Below are 26511 nucleotides of genomic sequence, written 5' to 3' on the forward strand. Positions count from 1 at the left end.
TGTGGCTCCACTTCCAGAAATGTGCCTCGCTGAACCCAACAGCCGCTTGGACTTGGCTCCCGTGGGTGCTGATTGGATGGAGATGAACACGGACAAAAGATGTTTATCAGATGATTACAAACAGGTGGAGAGAGCCAGAGACTCATTTAGGAACCAGCATTTGAAAGAAAATCTGTATGTCCTTTAATTATGGAGAGATTTGGAAATAATCGTATCATTGAAGCTCAAAAACAACCCTTTTAAAAGAGCGTGCACGGGTTGCTGTGCCTTTTCCCTGCAGACATTTGGACTTTTCAAAGCAGTAACACAAACAATGGCTCTGTTCTATTTAAGTGTCCCAATACGTCATGGCAGCGGGCCAGTAAGCACAACGCTGGCACCCTGGAACTGAAAAAGCCAAATAGATGTGAGATAATATTATGCTAAGTTTCTCTTGCATAAATATACAGATAGTTGTGGGTTTTTAGTATTGATTTTCCCTTGAAGGTTTGTGTTGTTACGTTGCTGTACTTCCATTAGTAGAAATGTATTTGAAGCACATCTATTTGTGTGAACTGAGACCCTTGATGCACACACACACACATCCAGCAACACACACACATCCAGCAACACACACACATCCAGCAACACACACACATCCAGCAACACACACACACATCCAGCAACACACACACATCCAGCAACACACACACATCTACATGTTGTGACGTACGGGCCAACGCAGAACAATCCTTTAAAAAAACTGTATGTTCTGCAAGAAAATGCAGCAATACCACAAAAGCTGTGCGGCAGCCCCCTCCTTACGCAGAGGGATCCCTAATCTGGATGTGCATGTCCCCCCCCCCCCCCAGGTCTGTAAGCAGAGCAGAGAGGAGGTCAGGGCCCCGCCAGACTGTGAGCTCGCTCTGCAGGTCCATCGGGCCGTGCTGTCAATCTTGTACTCCCTCAGGGACAGTGACGGGGGAGGGAGGGAGAAGGGGGGGGGGTTCTACTTATCAGAAAATAGTCTGTTATGAGCTGTAACTGTCTCTGTCTCGGATTCTGGCCGTGTGAGTGCGGTCTCTCAGCAGAGCGACCCGAGTGGCTGATTCCTCAGTGTGTCTCAAAGTGCCAGTCTGCCAGCCCACTGGCATCAATGCAGCGCCCCCCCTCCCCCCCCCCCCCCCTCTCCACCAGGTGGAAGGGAAATGGACGTACGGCATAGATACATGCACATTAGCATTTCACCCCTGAGACATCACAGGACGGCACGCTGTCGTTAGCTCCCACTCGATATTCAATCACAGCGAAGGAACCCCCGGGGACACCGGGATTGGGGGGGGGGGGGGGGGGCGGTCCGGCAAAGAGCGCCGAGACAGATCCTCTGTGAGCAAACTCGGCATTATCCAAATATAGTTGCAAAAAGTGGTGTGTTTGATTGATTTTGCTCATTTCATGGCTGAGAAGGCAGCCCTTAGAGACACTTAGGAAGCCTCAAAGTGAGCCTCACAGGGTGCGATGATAACCATCTCCTCGGCACAACCCGACGCTCGAGCCGCGTGGGGATCCGGTTCTGCTTCTACGCTGGATGACAGAAGCAGGTCACTCAGTCAACACTGCAGCCATGGATCCACTGCTGGGAAACATTGAGCCTCCAATAACGACACATAACACGGCACCAGCTGACAATAACAAAACACTCAAAAGCTCCTCCTGCACGACCCGTGTCCACATGTGGACCGTCTCACATCACAATAGGTTTGTTTATGTGTGACTGGGGGGGGGGGTTAAAGCACCGAGGAGAGGACACAGCTGATCAATATATGATTATGGCGAAATGAGAGAGACAGTGTGCACTGGCAGTAAAAGTCTGTCTGTCTGTCTGTCTGCCTGTCTCTCTCTCTGTCTCTCTCTGTCTGTCTCTCTCTCTCTGTCTGTCTCTCTCTCTCTGTCTGTCTCTCTCTCTCTGTCTGTCTCTCTCTCTGTCTCTCTCTCTCTCTGTCTCTCTCTCTCTCTCTGCTATTCGGCCACACATTGCATCCAAGGCGCAGGCCTGTTGGCTTGAACGCGCTCTGTCCTCCATCATAAAAGGAGAAGCCCGCAGGCCGTGGCGTGATGCCTAAGCGGCGGACACACCCCCTCCAGGCGGCGGCATCGCACCAGCCACACGGCGGTAAACACACGGCGGCTCCTGGTGGATCGAACCCACCACCACGCCTCGTGATCCCAGTTCACCAACAACGAGGCCCGAGCACGAGTCTGTGATCTGTGGAGCAGACTGACAGATGACTGCACACCTGGCATCTTAATCAAACCAGCGACACACACACACACACACACACCCCCGCCCCTCGCGTTCATCACATCTCACCTTGCTTGACACACTTGAGGCGGACCGGGTCTTTGCAGTGTTTAATCACGGCCAGCACGTCCCGGGTGGTGAGCCCGGCCACCGGCATGTTGTTGACCTCCAGCAGCAGCTCATCCTGGGCCAGCTTCCCGCTCTGGAGCAGAGCCTTGCCCTGCTTCACCTCGCCGAAGTAGGGGAACTGGCCGATCTCCGCGCCCCCCTTCAGCTCGAACCCGAGCTCCGCGTCCTTCCCGCGGGTGATCACGGCTTCGTGGACTTTGTTGGTCCAGTGGTTTTTCTTCTTGAGGCTCTTAGACATGGTTGCGGGCTGAGTTGATCACCGCGCACTGGCCCGCACGCTAGCCCCTCCTCACCGTATCATCCCGGCCCCTTTTGTGCGAACCGGCTGCAGCCTCACAGCGGCTCCATCGCCCCCCCCCCCAGCGAGCGGCCAGGCGCGGGGTCCGCTCGGCGAGTGTCGGTCGTTCGGAGGGGAAAAGGAGCGACGATCACCGCGGTGGAACACACGGACGCGAGTGAGACAGATACTAGCGGATGACCCGGATGTGAAGCCCGACGGAGGGGAGAGGCGAGTGGTTCTGGTTCGGCGTTGGGGAGGATGGAGAGGAGAGGAGGGGAGGGAACACGGGAGGCGAAGCTTGGCTCGCACACTGCCGGGGGGGTGGTGGGGGGGGGGGCCGCGCTTCCCCAGGATCACTGCGACCACATGGAGGCGGGACTTGGTCTTACACTACACACACCTCGCCCTCCAGTCGGTGTGGTGGATGATTCTTTTGGGAGGGGGTCCAAACACGCAGTCTACTGAGAGACAGACACTGAGCAGACACTTTGTGAGATTATAGTTCTTTTAATATGATAAAATGCAGCACGCGGTGCAGATTCTAATGTAGCCACCAACACCTCTGCGGGGCTCCGGACCCCGCAGGAAGCCCAAAGGCTCACATTTCCGTTTGTGGTAATGATTGTGAATTGATTGCATGATTTGTTTTTTGAATTCAAATTCCTGTGTGTATGTTACATAATGGCTATGAGGGCATGGATACACACAAAATGACAAATCTTTTTGTTGCCATTACTTTTTCATGGCAGCATGACTCTCCAAAACGGTAAGGTTTCATCCAATATTTATCATATAAATCAAGAGCTTCTGAAATCTACTGTGGATGACAGTGCCTCTTACTGCCACTCTCAGCAGCAGGGTGTGTGTGTGTGTGTGTGTGTGTGTGTGTGTGTGTTTTAAGGGCACGCATGTGCTTTTGAAATGTGAGTATCCTCCCTACCAACCCATATTACTGCATACAACCCCGTGTGCATTTCCAACCCGTAAATAATTCATGAAGCGCAGTGGATTCACTTTGACAGTCACTTTATTTTCTTCAGTGTCTTGGCATCTAGGTCATCGTGGTGTATACGTTCTGGTCACAGCAAACCCTTTTCACATCACTTCTAAACCGATGGTGATGCAGACTAGATGACAGTTTGAAACTAACCACCCCAGTAAAGAAAGAGTGCTCGTATAAACCAGAAAAGTGGTGGAATTAACAGAGCAAATATCAAGAGGGGTGATATATCCCTGATGTGCTTAATGTATGCCTCTGCTGGTGGACGTCTGAACTGCGGCTTCCAGAGGCCTGTAGGCTGGACTGACACTGAGACAGCTCAGGGGTTGAGGGATTAAAGATGATGGAGAACTCTGATTCTGCAGGTTTTTAACTCAATCACCGGCGCTTTTATATTACCGGTGTATCAAAGGGTGAAATCTGATGACTTCAAACAGAATAAAGACTCCTTCTTGCTTTGGGAGCATGCATATTATTTGTGTGTATGAAGGACACTAAACCCTTCTCTTGTGCTCATCTATTTATGGATCAGAGTATTTCTCCATTTTGGAACATTCCTTTTTGAAAAGGAGTGTGATAGAAGAACAAAAGGAAAGCCATCCGCTGTCGGAGCTTCGAGCTGCAGCGTTTACATCTGTAGTCCCTTCAAGCAACTCGCCGCCACTCTCCTTTTCTCTCCCACAGAACACAGCAGTCACTCAGAGACTGAGTGGATGGACTCATGTGGACACAGCCACAGTGCCAGGAGGTGGTGGGCTTACGTGAGCGCCTAACAGCAGAGTCATATGAGATGAGAAACCTAGCTGTGAAAACGGGACATGCATTATCTTTTATTTTCTGAAAGCTGCAAAAAAAAACTCTGTCCTGTCTTTCACTTTCCGCCAGAATATTAATGATTGAAATAAAGCTGTTGTTTCATTCACATCTGTAGAGGTTTCCACAGACTGACTGTCGCCATATTTGTGACTCTATAGACACTCGGTGGGCGAGGAAGTAGAAGGAAAAGGGAATTACTTTATATCATCATTATGGACAGAAAGTAATGAGCGTCCTAAAGCAGACTGCCAACAACAGAAGGGAAAAATACAATAACACGATGCAGTCTGCGCACTCAGAGGGGGAATTTCAATAGAGCTTATGTGGATTTAGCTCCCTGCCTCGCTCATTGACTCTCTGCTTCATGCATTTGCTTTTAGGGGGAGAAATGCACACTAAGTTGTTTCTTTAGCTGGGATCAGGCAGAGGAGTGGGGTCACCTTCACCCAGACACGCGTTCACTTTCAAACTAAATTAACCAAATTCCCCTCTTTATTTTTCATTTCGAGAAAACATACAAAAATATTAACGACCGCCCAACGTCTAATGAGACAATTAAAACTTTGAAATGAAGCAGGCAGCACGGTTAAACATCAGTTTCAAACATGTGCACACGCTCAAATGCATCACACACACAGGATAAGTTAATTAGACTGGATGGCTTTAGGGAATTGCCAACTAAATCACATCAGCTTTTTCTCCAAGCTCACAATGAGAGTTCATTATGTAGAGAAACTGGTGATGGTAGAGTACACCTGCAGAACGTCGAGAAAGAATCCAAAGCACACAGACTTTCCCCCTCAGAGCTACAAAAAACAGAGCTAAGACTCATAAGGATCCCTGGAAGAAAGGTGTATGTTTCATATAAACACTGATGGCATCACCTTGTCATCTATCCAGTTGCTACTGAGGTTTTAAACTGTAAAATGTGTCAAGTTGATACATTTTTCACATTTACCAGTAAATGCAGTTTTAAATTCTTAGTTTGAAAATTGTGGGAAATATGTTTGTACACTTTCTTGCTGGCAGTTAGGGAACACGGTTGATATCTTGTGGTCGGGTGGTAAATATTGAGCTAAAGACAGCTTGACTTTGTTTTAAAACCTCCCAACACCACAAACTTTTATGCCTGTATTTTGCTGGTGTTGCGCTTGTAAAAACCTTTAAATGATTTATAGGCTAAATGTTGTGAGTACCCTCTAGAATCGTGATTCCTCAGATTTCCAGTCTTGGTGAACTGACCTGTGTGAAAGGCTAACCAGCTGCTGGCTGCCACCATGTGCAGTTTGATCACAATAATTGGAGTCATCATCCTCATCTCTTTCCTTAATCCTAAACCACACCTTCACCTTAAAGAAGCTTCGAATCCACACTCTCTGATTTCCCTGGGAGGGCGTCTGGGATTAGCTAAATTACTCCACAGTGAGATTTTAAATCGCACAATGCCTCCCAAAAATAGTATCCTCTCAGCTAATGCCTAATCGTTGCAGTGATGGCTTAGCTAAGTCTGCAAGACAGGAGTCAGCCTTGTCATTGCTGTGACCCATTTGTTGGATGTTAGTGGCCAGCATCATCGGAAAATAAATGACTGGGATAGGACCGTTATGATAATCCCATCACTATCTCTAAACTAATTCCTTCTGCAGCTGATCGTCTCATGAATACTGGAAGAGATCCTGGGCCACAATGTTTCTTTAAAGCACCACAGCTTGGTAGAAAATCACTCATTCTAGTTCAGGACTAATTAGTCCTAATCTTGGGCTGTTACCAACAGAGATTTAATAAAAGAGGCCAATTCATCTTTGTCGCAGACAATCTGTGTTAATTATATTAAAACTGGTGATTGGATTATAATCATCAGGCAGTTACACTAGTGGACCACTAGAGGGAGTCGTTTACGGTTGAACTCTAATGGCAGATGGGCTTTAGGACAAACATTAAAGTCCAATTCCAAATGTGTTGACAATTTTTATTTTTGTTTAAATGCACCTGTCAAGCTCGTGATTTGAAACTAGGACAAACAACTAAACCAAACTTTCCAGAGGAGTGAGAGACATCCTATGATCAGAACATGTGCTAATAGATGCTATATTTGGCACGGAGTAGCTTTTCTTTGAAGACTTTCCAAGTAGAATACTGGATTGATTGTCCAAAGAAAGCATTTCACACAAACTATTGAGCAGAGCAGGGTAGTTGAGAGAGTCTTTGAACAATTTCTGCAGGGCATTTCTTGAGAATCTTTCATTTGTCTATGAAAGCATTCAAGAACTTGCCCGTGACAATTTTTTGGTGCTATTCCAGACATTAGATAAAAGCTGCTTTCTGTAAATAAAATGTGATATTTGTCATCTCCGAATCTGTAAAGAGAAACATGTATATAAAAAAATCCATGAAATACTAGTTTGTTGCATAAGCTGCCATGGTTTTACCATAGCAGCTCTTTTATTAGCAAAATCATGGAGATTAGTCCACTAATGTGCCCATCCAATGGAAACAGAGGGTTGGGGGGTCCAGGGGGGGCGGATATGTAACTTGAAACCATCACACATCACGATCATTAGCAGTGCACCCAGCCATGACGGTCTGTCTATGCACTGACCACAGATCTACACGTGGTCCTACTGTTTGCTACAAGGCCGCCATTGGCATCCTCTTTTCAAAGCTTCTTTGCTTCTTGATTCAATAAAAGGAATGTTACAGTTTGTCGAGGCGCACAAACAACGCGCATTCGTTAATTACAGAGTAGCTTCTTTTTGGTTGCTTAGAAAAATAAAACTTTGAAAGAGGATGACAAGTAGAGGAATAAAGTCCCTTTGTTTTTCATTGTGCACACGTTCTCTCTCTCTCGCTCTCTATCACACACACACACGCACACACACACTCTCTCTCTCACACACAAAGAATCACTCGCGCCGGCTTTTGGCCTCAATCAAATCAAAGCTCCAACTTACATGCAAGTCTCACATTGGAAAAGGTTTACACACGGCTCTCACAGTATGTCAGAGTGAGTTGGTCTTGTTTGGTTTGTCTAAGGACGCAAAAAAGAAAAGCATCAGAAAGAAACAGTTCATATGGACTTGGGGGCAGAGGGGCGGCTCGGGAAAGTTCTATGGTAACATTTACATAAACCTAACATCTAACTCAACAAAAAGAACACACACTGCAACTAAAGCATGCAAGGCACAAGGACCTAAAACAAAAGGTGTTCATTCATGGAAAAAATAAAACTCAAAGGGCCCCCCCTTTATATAAAATAATAACAATAAAGGTAAAACAAGCACATTTTAAAAACTGTGAAAAATCCCCATCCATAGACAGTTGTACAAATATATTTTACACAAAATGTTTTCTACACACCGTCTTTAAAACTTTTAGAGATGAACATAAGTTAATAAGAGGTTAAAAGTGACATTCTCAGCAGGGTCCGCGAGGTTCCCTCCAGTCTGAGTCCCCTTGAATAAAGTCACTCGGCATGCCAGCAACCACGCTGCCTGAGCACAGAGGGAAACAAAGACACCGTGATGAGAGCAGGACAACGGGACAGAACCGTCCAGCTCGGCCCTGAAGCAGCAGGCGGTACCTTCAGAAAAGGCCACAGTCCTTCAGGTTGTTCTTGATGATGACGTCGGTGACGGCATCGAACACAAACTGCACGTTCTTGGTGTCGGTGGCACAGGTGAAGTGGGTGTAGATCTCCTTCGTGTCCTTTCTCTTGTTCAGGTCCTCAAACTGGCACTGGATGTAAGCCGCTGCCTCTTCGTAGGTGTTGGAGCCTGAAGGAGGACGAGAAGAACACAATGAGAAACAGAGCAGAACAAAGACCATCTCTTTTCTTTGTGAAATCTAAAAAATATTTAAACCCACTTTTACATCTCAACAATAATTGGATCATAAATAAGAGTTTAACTGTACAGTATACTGGGATGAAATATTTCAAATCAATCATGACAACACCACTATGACCTCAATAATATGTACATAACGTAATGCTAGTTTTAAAGGTACCTTACATTGTACAGGTGTACCTAGTGAGGGAAATGGTGACTGTTGGTGTAACATTTGGTTTTTTAATTAGCTTAACCGCATTAACGTATTTAGCAAACAGCAAATCATTCTTCATTGATGCTGTGCTCGTTTCATCCGACAATGGTGGGATTTGTTTGCATCATTGTTGACACATTTCTTTTGCTGCATTAAAACATACAAAAAAAACTGAAGAAAGGGAATCACATGGGGGGCTGTTGGTTGGGGGCCATCTACCTCACAGATAAACAACCAACGTTTTTATTGAATGTGAAGAGCTTGTTTTGAACCTCAAATACAGACCTATTTTGGTCAGTTTTAGATTTTAAAACTGAGTGTCAATAAATCCAACAAGGACGCATTGTTAACAACATGACGCAGCCCCCACAGTTCAAGAGCAGAGGGGAGAATAAAGACACATCTTTGTATCAGCAGCAGACTGCCGCTCCCTAAAGTGGCAACAACGGGCCGCCTAAAAGCAAATATCACCAAAACAATGTTCTGTTAGGTAGAATGTTGCATCATTGTAATGGTTGCATAGTTATGTATAACAAGTACTATATACCACATTAGCCCTCAAATTAAGGGGTTTACCTTTAAAAACCTAATGTCGGAATAAAATAATTTTTAGTTTCATGGCTAAACCCGTTAAATTGGTGTGACTGAAGACATCGACGTGCAGACAATCCTACTAATAAATACCAGATATACTATGTGCAACACTAACATACAATTTACAGTATTTGCATGTAAAACACCAATGATCTTTATGCAGAGTTTCTGTATGTGGGTCTCTCTCTCTCACCTGCATATTCTGGGTAGCAGATTGTGAGAGGGCTCTTTTTGATCTTTTCCTCAAACAGGTCTTTCTTGTTGAGGAAGAGTATGATGGAGGTGTCGGTGAACCACTTGTTGTTGCAGATTGAGTCAAACAGCTTCATGCTCTCATGCATTCGATTCTAAAGGAGAAAGAGAGGGGACACAGCGGTAACCAACCAGAAGAGTTCCAGACAAACTAAATGACTGTAAATGACTATGTGTGTGTGTGTGTGTGTGTGTGGACGGGTCTAACCATCTCCTCGTCCTCAGCCAGCACCAGGTCATAGTCACTCAGAGCCACACAGAAGATGATGGCAGTGACTCCCTCAAAACAATGAATCCACTTCTTCCTCTCGGATCGCTGTCCACCGACATCAAACATTCTGCAGAAAGACCACACATAGAAATAAAATTCCACACAATCAAGTGTTTGTTCGCCAAGATGCACCCAAACATGGACTCTTCCTTTTTAATAATCAATGAACGGATCGGAGGGTAAGGGAGGCGATTCAGACTCGTCCTTCAGCTCTGTGATTGGAGGAACTGTGGTGGTTTACTGACTTGAAGTGCAGGTCCTTGAAGGTAAAGTGCGTTTCCACAATGCCTGTGGTCTTCACTCTGGTCCTCAGCACATCCTGTTGGGTGGGCACATAAGCACCGTGGGATATCCTGTCCAAGTCATTTAGGTAGCTTGGAGGAGAGGAGACAGACGGAGGGATTATTAAGTGTTACACAGATGTTTGCAGACTAAGAGCGGAGAACGCCGCTCCGTATGCGTCACAGCGTGCGCCTGAACTCACTACGCTGCAGAGTCGTTGAGCTGATACTCGCGGGAGCGGCTGAAGCAGGCCTGAACGCCTCCGTCCTTCCACAGCCGCTGGATGACCCCGGCTAGCTCGCCGGTCATGAAGCCCTCTTCCGCCGAACCTGCCAAGACGAACAGCTGGCGCGCATCGTCCTGACGAAAGAGAGACCCTCCAATCAGTCACAACCCACGAGTGTCACCAAGAGCTTACAGGGCACTCAATGACAAAAGATAATAATAAATTATTAATGCTAACAGAACTGAATTTGGATTACATTTGTGAAAGCACTGCAAGAGCTCTCTCTAAGTGATCCATTTTAAAAAGGAGACAAACTGTTCTCATGACGTGTTGATTGAAATTAGGTTTAAAAGCAACACAGCAACTTCAGCAGGTCGGTTGCCAGGAAATAAGGATCTGTTAAAGCATAAAAGCAGCATGGAAAAGCTTTGACAGGGCCGGGCCAATCACGCTGAAGCATGACTCAGCCGCTCGTTATGGCAGGGAACTGATTTACAAAAATAAATAAAACTCAAAAACAAGAAATGAAAATGACCCTGAATGATGCTCTATTTTTAGTTTGAGCATGGTGTGCTTATAAAAGGTACATCAATTATACAACATAAAACCAAATGAGCAAAACGTCTACAACAATGAAGGGAAACAGAAATGTGGTGGATTGTTTGTGTAAAACTGACAGGCAGCTCGTCACACAGGTGACGAGCAGAATCCACCGACACATAAGCCTCTGATTCAGGTTTGATGTGATTCTAAACCTCCTCTCCCCTTGGCTCTATCCGACCTGCTGCTCAGGAGGAAGTGAGAAGAAATTAGCCCAGTAGGGAAGGGTGACATATGACCAACTAGTGGTTTCCCTCCTAGCGCCGACCTACATAAACACACAGAAATGCAACCTCCAATGTCCCAAGAGCAGCTTGGGTTTGTCACACACCGCTCTGGCTGGGTCGGCAAAGTCGATCTTGAGGCGTCCCATAGCTCTGATGATGGCGATGATGGACTGGATGGTGTTGCTGTAGACCACGGCCTTGTACTGCTTACACTCCTCCTCTGAGTAGCCCGCCTCATGGATGATCCTGACACACACCGGGACAATATTAGCACCGTGTCTCTAAGCAGCTTTTTCAGTTAATAAATGGTTATATTAGACTCAGTTTATGACTGAGAATGGATCACGTTTTAAAACAAACCAGTGCTATATTGATTGATTGAATTCATTATTTTCATGGAATTAATTTTTTTTTTTTTAAAAGGAAGCAAACTACTTTTTTGGTTAAAATAATACATGTTTTGCATCTATTTCATTGAAACCATAATTGGATGAAAGATAATTTAGTATTCAATATTTTAAATCTATTAAATCTATTTGATTGTGTAAGTGACAGAATAAAGCTTGGATTCAGATTAAGACTCTTCATTCTGATTTGTCATGAGATTCAATGTTTTGTTTAGTAAAATGTTTTTAAAAAATTGTATTAATCTCATATGGAAGCTTTTGGTGAACAATATAGGTAAAACTGCTTTTTTGTTATATAATCATTTTTATATTCTGAATGTATACTTTTAAACACATCTGTGTACGTCTACATTGAAAGTGTTAAATTAATGCCAAATGACTGCATCGTGCTTCACACAATGATGCTCAAAAGACTGACTAAAAGCACCCAAAGTGCATTTATAAGATTATAGACAAATAGTTAAACAACAAAATACAGGTTGAGGATTAGGTGTCACATATTTACTGGCAATTTACCAGATAAAATACTGACAAACCTTTGGGTGGATGAGTGAATAAATGGGAAGTGTCTGATCAGCTGCACATATAGTAAAATGTTCCATTTGTTTTGCAGTTCGAGGTGCGACTGACAGTGTTCAAATTCAGCGTGTTGACACTTACTTCATCTGTTTAACAATTGTACTTTTTCCAGACTCTCCAGCACCTGAAACAGAACAGATGGTCCAGGATATCAAATTATAGTCAAAACAGTGGCAGTAGTTACATATTTTTTAATACAAGGCAAAAGATATCCAACAAGTTGGCACACTATTGGCAAAACCAAGACTTTTGGCGTCACTGTCTGTGTTGCATCAGAATACTTAAGAAGGATCCTTGTGGTTTGAGTCCTTTGTCATGGCACCGACTGTCATTCATTTATGCATCGTGTGCTCAAACATGTCCAGACTTGAAAAGGAAATAAAGCAATCAATATTTTGATGTGCACAATAAGATCTAATGACAGCATATGCCCCACAACAAAAACAAAAGTCACAGTCCATTAAATAAGTGGGTTATCTTTAGATGGAAGCACATCAGAGGTTACAGTCACCGAATGCACTAAAGAAGTGTCTAAATCTGCGTTTAGCCTGGTCACTGTAATTGGATTAATCATCTCGATCCTCCGTCAATGAGATTACACAAAGCCAAGACATCCCAGGGTTAGAAACTACCTCTACATCAGAATGGCTGGCTGGACTCTGATCAGTCAGGCCCATCTCATAGAGGCAATAGGATATACGTGAGGCCAATAAACACCACGTGTGGGCTTCAAAACAAGCGACAAACAAAAACAACATAGAATTGTTCAAATCTGTGATTGCTTTGAATAAGCCAAAAGTGTGGTTGGCATATAGTCTCATACACAGCGCCAACCCCCTGTGAGATACACAGCAAACAACATTTTAATTACCTTACATCTGCTGGGACTCTGAGCTCCCTGGTGGGGATAACTGTTCACCATTTCATCGTCCCATATGACAAACAGCCATGCACCACAGACGCAGAGCAAATATATTACTGCAAACACCACAACACACTTAAATTTCATTTACAAAACACACACTCACACCTCAGGTGATCTGACAAAATGTAAGGGCCTAAAGGGGGGTTATCAAAAAAGGTGAAAGAAGTCTAATGATTCAAGTTTAAAACAGAGTTTGAATGTTTGACTGGGCCACATTGGACCAGGGAACACGCATTCTTCATGAGATGCAGATAACTCCCCAATTTAATAATACACACCGTGTCGCTCCTCAATGTTGCTTTTAACTGCTGTGGTTCATGGAAATACAACAATCCACAAGGGCAAGATTCTCTGATTCATCGCCACAATTGTGCAGTCCACATTTGACTCCTCCCCCTCAAAGCACTCGTCTCGAGAGCACGTCTTTGGCAGATTACGGCATTATTGCAAACTCTTTCGGTGGGTTGCCGGACAGAGCTGCATATCTCTCCCACTGGCTATGAAACAGATCAAAAACAATAAATGTGAAATGCATCCATCTGACATATGTAAATTCCCCCATCGGACAACAAATCCGCAAGCCAAACCCAGACCTCCCTTACAGGTGCAGGTGGGAATAGTGACGGGGGGGAAAACAGCAAACCATGAAAATTCAAATCAGGTCCATCTCAAATGACGCACAAACCGACTGCAGCTGCTGAGCAATGGAGAGTGTTTATGATTGTGGTGAAATCAAATGTCAGAAAACAGACCTGTGATGACACACATGAAAATGCAGAATCGTGTTGCTTCTTTTTTTCTTTTCTTCGAGAAACCGCATGCAGTAGCTGCCACTGTTGCATGTTTGTGTGTATAGTTGCCACAGATGGTTATTGCAGTTACACTGCAAAGGTTGCTACGCAACCGATTGCCTGTCTTTTCCTGACTTGGACTGTCTGCAGTGGTCATCCGCTCCCAGTAACAGGAAGATCAGAGAGAAGGTGTGGCTATTTTCCTTCAGCGATTAAACATTCCCCGATAACACTGCGACGTAACGCATGATATACGTGGTGATCATCTGATTAGTCATGGTTGCAGCCTTCTATAACTTGGATGTCGTCTGTTAACAACAAAGATGGATTACAGTTCACAGATCAACACATTTGCATGTCCCAGCTGGTTAAAATACGAGTGTCTCTGTCCAATTGATAATCATCAAATGACCACACTGATGACACCATCAGCCTCGTTTAAGATAAAATGGAGAATGAAACCTCCGTTAGCCAAGCAACGGATATCATTACAAAATGTCACGTAAAAACGCAAATATGTTCTTGTTAAGCTCTCCTTTCAGCTCTGGAGTGAACAGAAACACTCAGACAGCTTTTGCATGAGCCACCACTAATGTTACATTCATCGATATTCTCAAAAACGCCACATTTCACTTCGCATCGGGGGACATTTATTCACAATTTGCAACAATTGTTAGCTTTTGTCGCCCAGTCCAGTAGATTTGAAGCTAACGTTACGATCATCCGGCCTAAAGTAACGTGAACGCTACGTTAATGTTTGTGATGGGTGGCCGCAAACACGGGAATGTGGCCAGCTAGTCATTTAAATTCCAATAATGTAATCAACGCTTATCAATAACAACAACGGTTTATGCATCCGAGGGCGGGCAGTGTGAAATGCACCAGCTCAGACATCGTTAAAACGGTTGAGCCTTCTAACTAATCCAAGCTAGCATCGGGGGAGCTAATCTAGCTAAGTGGCTAGTAGGTTAGCTAAATTAGCTTCGTGCCTTCGCGACGGGAAATACCGCCAGCAGCCGCGGTGGGAACTTAACTAATCCCACCGCGAGGTGGTCGATGCTTTATTGGCTGCACGGATTTAGGTTGCAGGGAGGATAAATTAATTACTCAAACAGCACCAACTTCATAACTACACGACAAGCCCCCGTACCGAAAGAAGCCCCGAAACCCCCCCAAACTCTTCCACTTTTTTCGCTTCTCCAGTTGACTGCGCCATGTCATTTTACTTGAACTCCGCTAAATGTGATATTTCGGCCCGCGTCGGCACACGGACACGTGTCCGCGTCTAACAGGTTGGACTTTTGAGTTCGCAGCAGACGGTGGGAATTAGGAAAGTCCCTCTCCAGCAACTCGACCGAGACCCCTCGGTCCACCCATCTTCCTCTTACCGAGCAGCAGCAGCTTGACCTCCCGGGCAGCCTTTTCTCCGTCGTCCCGCAGGTTCTTGTCGATCATCTTGCTCCGCTCCTGCGCCGCCTTGTCGTCCGTGCTCAGAGTACATCCCATCTTCTTGAGAACTGACCTCCGAATAAATAAAAGAAACGGCAGACTATCACAGAACTGTAGCTAGGAGTGACACAAAATGCAAAAGCTACCGAGCTAGCATCTAGTGAGGATGAGGAGGAAGAGGAGGAGGAGGAGGAGGAGGCGGTGTGTCTCACCAACACTTGAAATTCAAACACGCCCTTGCCTGGCAAGTCAAACGTCCGATTCCACGATCAAAACCCAAATGTTGGTCACCCACAACGTGCGGCTTCCACGATAGCTGGCTCTCCGGTTTGAGTTCAACCGACGTTCGTTGGCAAAAGGACTCGATCAACCTCAGAACCTCTCACGGAATAAAAAGAGTCGCTACACCAACAAAGTGCTCGCTTCCTGGTGTTTGCGCATACGTTGGAACTGCGCATGCGTGAAAGAGCAACAGGCGTCTTCTAAAATGTTAAGCTTCTTATTTCAGTCTGCTTGGATTATTAGTGACAACACCTGAAAATCCAGGCATGATGGAAGTAAAACTATGTCCAGAGAGTCAACAGTTTGAGTTTCTTTCTATGAAATTGTGGAGACTTGGGATAATATAGGATAATAAAATGGACATTTCTACTCAATCATTCAAGTTATTTTGACTTAGTTAAAACATAAACCTGCTATTTTATGGAGTATTGCTTACTATGTCAATTTTATTTGGATGTAATATTCAAATTCAGAATAAGGAATTAATATGTCAACATGACTCTGACTTTATATGAAAATATTTTGATTTACTACAAGTATTTCTTATTTTTACCCTAGAGAACTATTACCTTTCCCTGGTGGACCATTTCATAGTTTTAAAGATCACAATTCTTTAATTAGATTATCTAAAATGGCAGTATTTTCATATTAGATAATACAAACAAAATGATGTCATGCAAACCAACTGGTAACAAGGCAAAATAATCAGCAACCATTACATTGGGGGATGTTTGTTTTGTAGGAGTACGGAAAACATGAGTAGGTGTGCAAGGGATCAATGTAATGAACACTATGTCAATAGTGTCAGTGTAGATTTGCATTGCAAGTTTCTGTCATGATATGCCGATCCTCAGTAGTATGTTTGCATCTGCAGATCAAACACGTACTGCACAAACAAGACAAGTTCAGCATGTAAAAGAATGTTATCTAATGTATTTAGACTGGGTAGGATATTCAAAGCACATCAGACCTCAACGTGAAAATAAATGATGTTGGGTATTTATACTGATTTTAATGTCTTAGGAACAAAAGGATGCCACATGTTTGGATGGAAATACAAGTTTCAGCCTACACAGGGCTTCATTTTTTATAAAGCCTGATAATCAAAGTGAAAAAAAGATGTGGAAGGCCAGTAGATTTTGACAAAAATCCATTTCTGCGACTCAAAATACTTGTGACATCTTGTTTGTTTGGGCAGAGACATTCACCGTGTAGGGAAGTCCTCAATCTGCTGCACAAAGCAGCAGATATCGACCCTGCTGCTGGGTTGAGGACCTTCTACGTCACTCTCCAGCTCTCCTAGATCAACTGCCCGTCTCCTGGAATCCCCTCTGTGTTTTCTGGATGAGGATGTGCCCACCTGGAGGACTTGGATGATCTTCATGCTCCCAGTAATGGTAATGACTCCAGCTAAAGCCAACACGGGTGGAAAGATCGTCAAAGAGATCAAGAGGGAGAAACCTGATTTGGCCGCCATATGCAAAACTAGTCCTGTTTTGGGGGTTGTCTCATTGTTGCCCCTCGGGTGCTATCACCAATGCAGCTGAAACTGATTAGCAATCCCCTCTCCTACCTGACGAGATCAATATCAGAGAACTGCAGTGGTTGAATTCATGCCATACTCTGATAAAAGATTGTTCCCTTAATTTTTTGAGCAGTGTATATGTGATGTACAAGTGACTTTAATTCATATTTTTCATCACAATATTCACAAAATTGACTGAACATCTCATATATAAATACAAACAATATTTGTCATTCCTATAAGTTTATCCAGTTGAAAGGAAGTTCTCCTGTTTACAGAGATGTTTCTCTGTTGGGGAAGTCATGATGTCCTTTAGTACAGAGGATCTCTGTCAGGTGACAAAAGGACAAACAAGGGTTGCACTCTGTGGTTAAGCCGACTCCATCACCACATCCAGGAATTCAAATGACCAGTGCATGATTGTGCACCTGCAATCTGTAACTGCAATGAAAACATGACAATGTCCTTTTCAAAGGACGTGATTGTACAGGGAAGTTTACATTTTAAAAAGTGTGTATGTTTGTAAGTATGTTTATCATGTTCATAAAAGGACCTCCAAGTTATCTCGGAAATGTCCAATCACAGTCAATTTATTCTAGTGTGATGATCACAAATAGTTCGCCCTCAAATGAACCATCATATTCCTGATGGTTCTGTGTATGAATGGGTTAGGAAAGGGTTGAGATGTGGTCAGAATTCATTTCCTCATTTTACATATAATTTCCATTGCAGCTGGCCCTGCATCATGCAAAACATAGAGCCATAATTCTTCCCCGATCCCCTCGAAGTGAATATGGAAACTTTTAAAGTGCATATGAGCAAGATTTAAAAGGCCATCACGACAAAACATGTTGTATTAGGTTCTGAGCTGATGACGTGGTAGTTTATTTTTTATTGTTTTGAGAGTGGAGAGAGCTGTGTACTGCTGCACGACACACGACACAAACACGCTCGATCAACCCCGAGCAAAACAACAAAACTAAGCATTTAGGACAGTGAAAATACAGACAGACAGTACAAGGAAAATATAATGCTTTTTAACTTTATATCATGTAAACCTGTAGTAAGACAAGAACTGTCCCCCTTAGTAGTACCAGGCTTACGTAGATGCTGATTGTAGCCAGGATCTGGCCTCACATCTTTGTAGTGACTTCGGGTTGCAAAAGAATGCAGGCCAGAAAGATCACCTCCATGTTTAAGTTTTGTTGATGTGATTATTTTTCATTAGTTATTTTTATTGTTAACATCCAGTCAGTTGCATGCAGTGCTTTTCTGGCTTATAGTTTGCCATATGTAGCCTAAATATTTCCATATTCCCTTCATATTTAAACAGTGGATGATGAATGGCATGCTCTGGATGGCAGTCCTCTGGGAGGCAGATGAGACTCAGTCTGAACCATCTTAATCCTCAAGATGGCAGCAGACTGCAGGAAACTAATCATTAGGAGACTGAAAAATGAAAACGACTTTAAAGTCAAATCGATGGCTTTCATCTGTGCTTTCCTGTCTTAGTAGAAAGATGATTCAAACTGCATGTTAATCTCAGCCTTTTTTTAAACCAGAAAGTCAGGATATCATTTTCTTGACCAATATGCTCTTAATCAGTTTTTTTAGAATACAACTTTAACTAATTGCTCGAGAAGCCTTTTTATACAACAGATGTGTGTTTCTATCGTGTGGTTAACAATCCCCTACAAGAATGAAGGTTTTGGTTGTGGACCATCAGCACTAGAGCAACATTTGTGAAGCAAAGGCTGGGAGTTTATAATCAAACATGAGGATAAATCTCAGTTTCTTTTCACCACTTTGCTGCTGAGTAAATCTAATAATCTTTTGAATGTAATGTGCCTAAGCCACCCGTCATTCTGTAGAAAAAAAGAAGAAGAGCGTAGTCCTAGATCATTATTGTCATTAATATTATGATGACCTTATTTCAGAAGGAAGTGCAGGGAGCAACAAGTAGAATGTTAGAAAGCAGTGTTTTCATACTTATCTATAGCCCCAGTTCACATTCTTAGAGTCACAAAGCAAAGCATCCAGTAAAAATTAAACTCCAAACTCCAGGCTGCTGGCTTCATGCTCAGTCTGTTTCCTGTCAGTGTTCGAACAAACACCTGCAGTATTTATGTTTTTAACACAGACTGCTGTTCTGAGGATTTTTCCATGATCCTCAAAGACTCTGCTAACAATCAGAAATGAAAGAGATTCAGACCACAGTATGATGAAAAAAACTGTTGTGTTGTTACTAGTCTGTATTTATGTTACTTAGTATAATCATGTGTACATGATGTCATACAAAGGGGGTTAGGGTTAGAAATCTGGGTTTAAAAACACATTTTTGTAGTAAATTCTGGATTTTGCACACATTCTCAAGAATGACAGACTATTTATTTTTTAATATATAAATATGCCCTTCTGTGACACAAACAAACAAACAAACAAACAAACAGGCTTATTTATCTACAAGTTAAATCAGGTGCTAAAACACAATGATGAATTATCTCCCTTGACAAATCATCAGAGCATTAAATGTCACAATTTGCTAGGCCCAGAGGAGAGGTACAGGGGATGTGTCATCGGCATTATCCTATTCACACACCATGCGGTACTAATTATGTGGGAACAGAACAAAATGCAGTGGGAGTTCACGGTTTTCTCTCTCTTTCTCTCCCATGTACAATATCTGATTTCCACATATCTGACATGCACCAATGACTTCCAAAAAACACAAGGCTGCCTTGTCTGTAACGTTGGGCAGCTGTTTGAATGGCCCTTCTCCATTCAAACAGCTGCTGTGCCTCCAACTAAATGACCTCCTTTCCATGCAGCCTTGGGGCTTCGCTTCATACGGCGAATGGAGCTTTTTAGAATATTCCTCATGCACACAGAGTGGTGGTTGACATCAAGGATGGTGGTCCCTTACAGTGAAGAGACCAAGTGTGCTTTGTGTATTTTAGGGGCTTATGGATTGGGACTGTTTGATTCATACGGACAAGAGGTTGCGTTTACACAGAAAAGAAAGTCATTTTTTACGGTATGAGTTGTGTTTAAGGCGTGACACCTTTTATCACTTATGGTGCTTTACAATTCTAAACATCACATACCTCACAGCAGTTTTCTCTATGGTTTCTGTAAGTCCTCCTTTTAACTCTGTGTAAAGAATTGGTTTCACGGGGAGTTGTGCTGTTTTGCTACATAGTCGCCTTAAAGACTCCACAATGAAATTCAAGTATGTGTGTGCCTCTTTATGCTAACATTCCCACAATGCAATGCCCTGTATTCAGGGAAATTACAGTAGTGCAACTCGTAAACTGACAGTTACGATGCAGAAAGATGATAATATGCAATTGGCAGCTTACTGTTGAGTAAAGATTTGAGTGACCATTATACCTGTGCCTTACTTATTTTCCCGGTTTCTTGTCATTGTGCAAACGGACGTATTTTCTTCTGATCTGAACCTTTCAAGCAATGCAATAAGTGTGTTTACCAATTATGTTTTATTGTTTACATCAAACCTTACCACAGCATAATGAAATGTATCTTCTTGAAAGGTCTGTATCATCATTAGTCATAATTATTACTATTATTATTTCATGCTGCAGTGTAGTGGACATTGGAGCTTCTCAGTCAAGTTAATAAAATGATAATACAATATGTACATTAAATCACAGAATATGAAATGTGCAGAAGTCATACTGTTCACACTAAATACAACAAAGTGAACGACCAATGTTGATGTGAATCCACATGCAAGGAGTCTGGACCAGGACAAGCATAATAACTCATCCCATATTTTCTCATATCAAATCATTGGGTCTGTTTGATTGCACGCTGCTCATGTCATTTGCAATATTGTTTTGGTGGAGATGGACGATTATTCTTTGTAGTAATTCCATCAAAGTAAGGTCATCCCCCAACTGGGGCAGACTGAGTCACGGGTTTGGTTAAAAGGTCAAAACAACAGAGTCTTAAAGGTTAACGTCCTGCAGCAACTGAATAAATTCCTTTTGTCCTCCTTTTAATAGTGCTTTCCCACTTTGTATCCCATCAGACTTAGTCAAACGTCGTTCCAAAACATCCGCTACAGCTTTTAAAACGCCAGAGGACATGATGGTTTTGTCCCGGAGAGGCCCGTGCTTTCCATGGTCCTGAAACAAACATTTCTCTATGTCTCCGGCTTTTGTTTATTCAAATATGCGACCGTAGCTTAAGGGATGCAACACAGCTAATAGCCCCTGTAACCCCTCCCTGCTTTCAGTCTCTCTTCCACACACACACGCACGCACACACACACACACACACACACACACACACACACACACACACACACACACGCACACACACACACATGCACACGCTCACTCACACACTGTTTTTTTCAGAGGGGGCGTGACATCCACACAGGGCTACTTTGTGCTTCTCTCTCAGCGGCTGACAGAGGTGAGGGTAACATGGACCAAACTAAAATTGCTCATTCATTTCATTCCCAGCTGAAAAGGTAAGAAAACTTTTTGTACCAATCTACCGGGTTTCATTGTTCCCTGTTTCAGAAATGTTTATCACCACTGCTGAAAGGTTTCAGTCAGCAGATCCTGCCTCTGGGTTCCCGGGGCTCCCTTCTCCTGCGCCATCCCCCTGATTACACTACCTTGTGTTTCACAGGCAAACTTGATTTCAAACAGCCTCTACCTGAAATCCTGTTTACTTCTGAGCCGAGCTGACTCCTATAGACACAAAAACGACTCCTTTAACTCCCTTCTTTGTGTGGTATCTCTTTTACATGCTATCATTTCAAATGTATTTGGTAGTCCAGCCCACACTGTACACTCTCTTCTGCTATGTTCATTTTTAGTTTTTCTATTTTCTTTTGTCTGTTACACTGCTGTGCGAAGCCAAAGCTCAGGTTGATGTGAAATGTCTGACTCGTCATATTCAGAACACTCTTCTCTAAAACTCGTCTCAACCTCAGGAACTTCTGCTTTAAAATACAAAAAACACAGTCAAATGTTGTTTTTTCAAATTAGAAAGAATGTCTTTGTCAAACAATGCCTGTCAAGATGTTTACGTACTGTATTTGCATTGGTCTTTGTTTCAATGTCACATGCATACATGTGTATTCATTAGCTTTGCAGTTGCTGGATAAAATCCATCCTTGGAAACATCCAAAATGATGCTACAGACTTTCTGTCTGAAATACGTTTGTTCAAAACAAGTGTTAAAATACATTTATGAGATCGGAATCTCTTTTTCAATTAAATATTGATTAGTACAACCCTTTGATCCCTGTATTCCTTAAAGCTTTTCTTTGATGAAACTGCGTAACAGAAAGTGCAAACAAGCCCCTCTCCCCGGCCAGTAAAGCACTCTGCAGGGGGCGCTGGATCGTTCCAGCTATCAAAGACGTGCAGACTTTTTAAAGCCAAGCTCGCCCAGGCAGATGAGTAGTACTAGCCCACATTACCGGTACAGCTGTTGCAGGCAGCTTCTGCTGGATCTAATTACTATGTTTCTGTGCCTGTCAGAGAAATACTGCTTGCCTCCCTGACTCTCTCCAGTAACCCTCGATTACAATTAGGGAGGTCCAGTAATGTAGGGCTTGTTAGTGTGAATGAAGGGACGAAGCGGGGATGGAATGGGCATAGGGTAATGGTTGACCCATTAATTTAAAAAAGAATGTTTTATCTTACTTACTAATACGGGATTGTGATCATTTTTACTGATATTTCATACTTCTCCCACCATTGCCAGTGGTTCCCAGACTGGGTTTGGCAGTAGGCCGAAAGAGGGGCAGCGGCTTCATCACAGACCCTAACACACAGCCACAAAAGTTCAAGTTTAACAAAAGAGAGCGAAACAGACAATAGGGCTTGACATGTGTTGTGTTCAAACCACGCCCCCTAAAAACGGCTCTGCTTAAGAGCGCAGAGAAGAGGCAGATAGTGAGGGAGAGAGAGAGAGAGAGAGAGGGAGAGAGAGAGAGAGAGAGACAGAGAGAGAGAGACAGACAGAGAGAGACAGACAGAGAGACAGAGAGAGAGAGAGAGACAGAGAGAGAGAGAGACAGATAGTTGAACACATAGTTTCACAAAAAAGACACGGTGCGACACAGGAAAAATGGTTTGAAAAACTTCCTGTCAAATGTGGAAAGGTTTTTGCACTTCAACTTAAATATGTTTACAAAACGTAATAAACGTGTGGTGGAAAAGTACAGTGTACTTATTTTATAAATAAGAACACTTTTTTATATTTTATATACTATAATGCAATTTATCACAGTTTCAATAGTCGAGCAAAAGTTGACGGTTGTGGGCAGCTCTACCGACATGTAGGTGCAACATCACAGAGTCGGGGGAGAGGGCCCCTTTGCACACGTGAAGGGCTCATTATAATAACAATGATGTCATTGTAAACATGAAACCTTTACTGTGAGGCGCTAATGTGCACAACCCTGATACTAACTCTAATCTAACGCTGATTTGTTTGCTCAAATTTAAGCAAGTAAGTTACCATGGAAACAAAATGTCCAAACAAATCAAACCTATGAATCACAGGCTGTCAAGACCTAAGAACTAAACACGCAAAAAACACAAAGCTCTTTCTCATCTATGAGAGAAAAGGCACAAAATGGGTCTTTGATTAGTAAGTGATAGAGTTAGAGATGCTGTAATGAAGTTTCATCTGACTGTAAGAGCAGGAAGGAAACATCTCTCAGGTACAGTATGATGTTATCAAGGGGCCTAATGGAGTCACTTACATGGTTTCAGCAGTATCCAACAACCTGCATGGTCTCAACTAAGTATCTTTACATTGATTTTGTGATCAGAATACATCAGATAATCACATTGATTCGCTGTGTGCATTGGTGTATTCCTGGTGTTTCATAACATATTTAACATTACATTAACTGTAATAATAGATGTGGTGATTTACTGACTGTTCACTGGGCTCTTTTGAACACACAACCAAACAGGGGTTTAGTAGAAGCGTTTGTATTAAACAAACAGTGACACTGTGAATCATTGTGAGTTCTGGTGTCTCTAGTGGAATCAAAGCTGACCTTCCTGATCCACATTTGGGATTTGATTCTCTCTCCTCAAGGTGCCGTGTGTCAAACGTGTTTATTTCTTCCGAGATTTATTCTCCACTCAGCTGAGGAGGACCCTCAGACTGGTTTAGCTCCATAGGGGAGTCGGTATGGATCCTCTCAATTCACACGCGGGCATCAGCACACATGTCGAAAAAAGTGAGATAAGGATCACAGCATAAAAGTAGTGAAATCAACTAGGGCTTTATTAGAAATGCCATTATATGACTTTACTTGACCTGCAATTCTATTATAACGGTATGGAACGGTTGTGGATTCCAGCCTGAGAATCTATGAGAATTGAGGTTGGATTCAAAAGCATCAACAGGTGTGTGGTGGAACAGTGCAGGGAGATAGCAGGAAGGCTGAAGTGTGCAGGATCCTCAGTTCAAACCTGCTCTCTCAGAAGGAGGGTTTGGTTGCAGTCAGGGCTTCAAACTGTAAACTTTGAAACAGTTTTGAGGTTTAGTAAACAATCCCAAGGTCTAATATGAGAAACGGACACAATGAGGCATGTGCTTGAATAGCACAAGGGAACAACTGAAGGGCTGCAGGCTCCAACCTGCTGTCTGAGGTTGTGGGTTCATGCCCCTTCATGCAGACATCACTTCTGCTTTGAAAGAGTTTTGAGGTTTGAGTAGCAGTCTCAAGGTTAATACGAGAAACAAAAATTTAATCTGTGTATCGTGAGGTAGTGCAGCACAAGAGCTGAGGAGCTACTGTCCTTACCCTGTAGGTTGTGGGTTCAAGCCCAGTCTTGGGTTTGAGCCTTTGGCTTTACTTCAGGTTTGAGTAGCAATCTCAAGGTTAAATACAACAAACAAAGGGTTGGTTAGTGTGTGGTGAAGTAGCACAGTGGAAGAGCTGCTGCCACAAGCCTTCACTGCATTTGAAGGTTGTGGGTTCAAGCCCAGGCTTGGGTTTCAACCTTTGGCTTTACTTCAGGTTTGAGTAGCAAGCTCAAGGTTAAATACAACAAACAAAGGGTTGGTTAGTGTGTTGTGAAGTAGCACAGCGGAAGAGCTGCTGCCACAAGCCTTCACTGCATTTGAAGGTTGTGGGTTCAAGCTTGGGTTTGAACCTTTGGCTTTACTTCAGGTTTGAGTAGCAATCTCAAGGTTAAATACAACAAACAAAGGGTTGGTTAGTGTGTGGTGAAGTAGCACAGGGGAAGAGCTGCTGACATTAGCCCCTGCACTGTACTTGAAGGTTGTGGGTTCAAGCCCAGATGTGGAAATAGCATTTAAAAAGACTTTTGAGGTTTAACTCACATGCTCAAGGTTAAATAGGAGAATCAAAGTTGGCAAAATGTGACCAGGACTGGTAGTGTAGGGGTGAGTGCAGGGTGCCAAAAGCCTCTGTGCGCACCGCCAGTGGGTTCAAATCCCACCCGCCAAGTCTTGAGCGCACTACCGCGGAGGTAGTAGTGGGGGCATTGTCCCCACTGGTTGTTTCAGAGAAGTGAACCCTGGGGGTTATGCAGAAACACAAGGCGCGGTCACTTGAGTTATGATGGCATTGTCAAGAATGATGAAGAATCTTTTGAATGATGATGAATTGCATGTTAATTGCTTTGCTTTAGCTTTTAGCACTTATTAGCCATGCTACGTAGCCTATAGGGTTCCAGTAATGAGTCAAGATTAAAGATGATGATGAAAGATTAAAGAGTAAAGATGTGTCTCATTCAGTGGTCATTCAGGGCATTTTTCAAGACAATCACATGTTTGTCTACTTCAGGGCTCCTGTGGACAACCTTAAACTGACAGTCTGGCACAGGGTGTAGATTTGTTTACCCTTTTTAGTGCATCCACCCTCCAATTCTGTTACCCAGTGAACATTTTTTGGTTGAAAAGACGTTGAATAAAAGTGAAAGTTGTTTCATTCGTTGAAAAGACATCTATATTTAGACCACATATCAACGTGATTTTTAATACGGTAAAATGTCGTCCTCTACTTTGTGCTATAGCATTATTTTATAGGTGTAAAAAGAAATGACGTTTACCACCGATAAAACTGGTCTAAACATAGACGTCATTTCAACGTCTACGAATAGACGTTGAAACAACTTTCACTGCAACGTCTTTTCAACGTCGGGCCATAGACGTCTATTCAACGTCTTTTCAACGGATAAATTGCTCGCTGGAAAAGTAGTTACACAGAGTCAGTTGTCATGTCAACAGCCCATAACAAGGACAACACAATTTGATTAATTTGTATTTATTCATATCAATATAACACTTTTCCTATACATAACAGAATTTGTGAAAATAAACTATGAAAGTGCAGCAACAACACAAACCAGTCAGTTTAGAATTTTGTGTTTGTAAACCATTTTTCTGAATCATTGGCACTTGACTTTGGCTCTGAGTCACTTGAAACCGGATCGTATACCTGAAATCAGCTCCGTCTCCCTCATCGTCACTTCAATGATTCAGAATGCGCAGAACACCCCTCAGTTGCAGATGCCTCT

The 26511-nt window shown here is 43.1% G+C and overlaps 2 protein-coding genes across 5 annotated transcripts in view; both read right to left on the reverse strand.

Moving 5' to 3' along the window:
* The window catches only part of LOC119195540 (membrane-associated guanylate kinase, WW and PDZ domain-containing protein 2-like), a 54057-nt gene extending 51071 nt beyond the window's left edge, over positions 1 to 2986 (reverse strand). For all 3 annotated transcript variants that reach the window (XM_037450531.2, XM_037450526.2, XM_037450530.2), the window contains exon 1: positions 2351 to 2986. In XM_037450531.2, the coding sequence (XP_037306428.2) occupies positions 2351 to 2648 (298 nt within the window). In that variant the 5' untranslated portion in view covers positions 2649 to 2986. The remainder of the gene's footprint in view (positions 1 to 2350) is intronic.
* A 3921-nt stretch (positions 2987 to 6907) lies between these two features.
* On the reverse strand, positions 6908 to 15604 carry LOC119196141 (guanine nucleotide-binding protein G(i) subunit alpha-1). Of its 2 annotated transcripts, none has more exons than XM_037451613.2 (10): positions 15363 to 15604; positions 15090 to 15218; positions 12067 to 12109; positions 11104 to 11245; positions 10149 to 10306; positions 9910 to 10038; positions 9602 to 9731; positions 9335 to 9488; positions 8087 to 8279; positions 6908 to 7997 (listed from the first exon to the last, which is right to left on the reverse strand). In XM_037451613.2, the coding sequence occupies exons 2-9, from the start codon at positions 15205 to 15207 to the stop codon at positions 8089 to 8091; spliced, it is 1065 nt and encodes a 354-aa protein (XP_037307510.1). In that variant the 5' UTR covers positions 15208 to 15218; positions 15363 to 15604; the 3' UTR covers positions 6908 to 7997; positions 8087 to 8088. The 2 variants fall into 2 exon arrangements, with proteins under 2 accessions (XP_037307510.1, XP_037307509.1); XM_037451612.2 differs by having other exon boundaries at positions 15090 to 15223.
* Positions 15605 to 26511: the final 10907 nt, after the last annotated feature.

This window comes from Pungitius pungitius, chromosome 6 (genome assembly GCF_949316345.1).
Source record: "Pungitius pungitius chromosome 6, fPunPun2.1, whole genome shotgun sequence".
Classification (NCBI taxonomy): Eukaryota; Metazoa; Chordata; class Actinopteri; order Perciformes; family Gasterosteidae; genus Pungitius; species Pungitius pungitius.

Excerpts from the sequence above, each read along its gene's own strand:
- LOC119196141 (XM_037451613.2), bottom strand. The coding sequence starts at position 15,207 with ATGGGATGTACTCTGAGCACGGACGACAAGGCGGCGCAGGAGCGGAGC. Across the intron at positions 11,246-12,066 it reads ACAATTGTTAAACAGATGAA|GATCATCCATGAGGCGGGCT; the intron begins GTAAGTGTCAAC and ends GGTGTGTGTCAG. Across the intron at positions 9,489-9,601 it reads TGGCTGAGGACGAGGAGATG|AATCGAATGCATGAGAGCAT; the intron begins GTTAGACCCGTC and ends TTTCTCCTTTAG.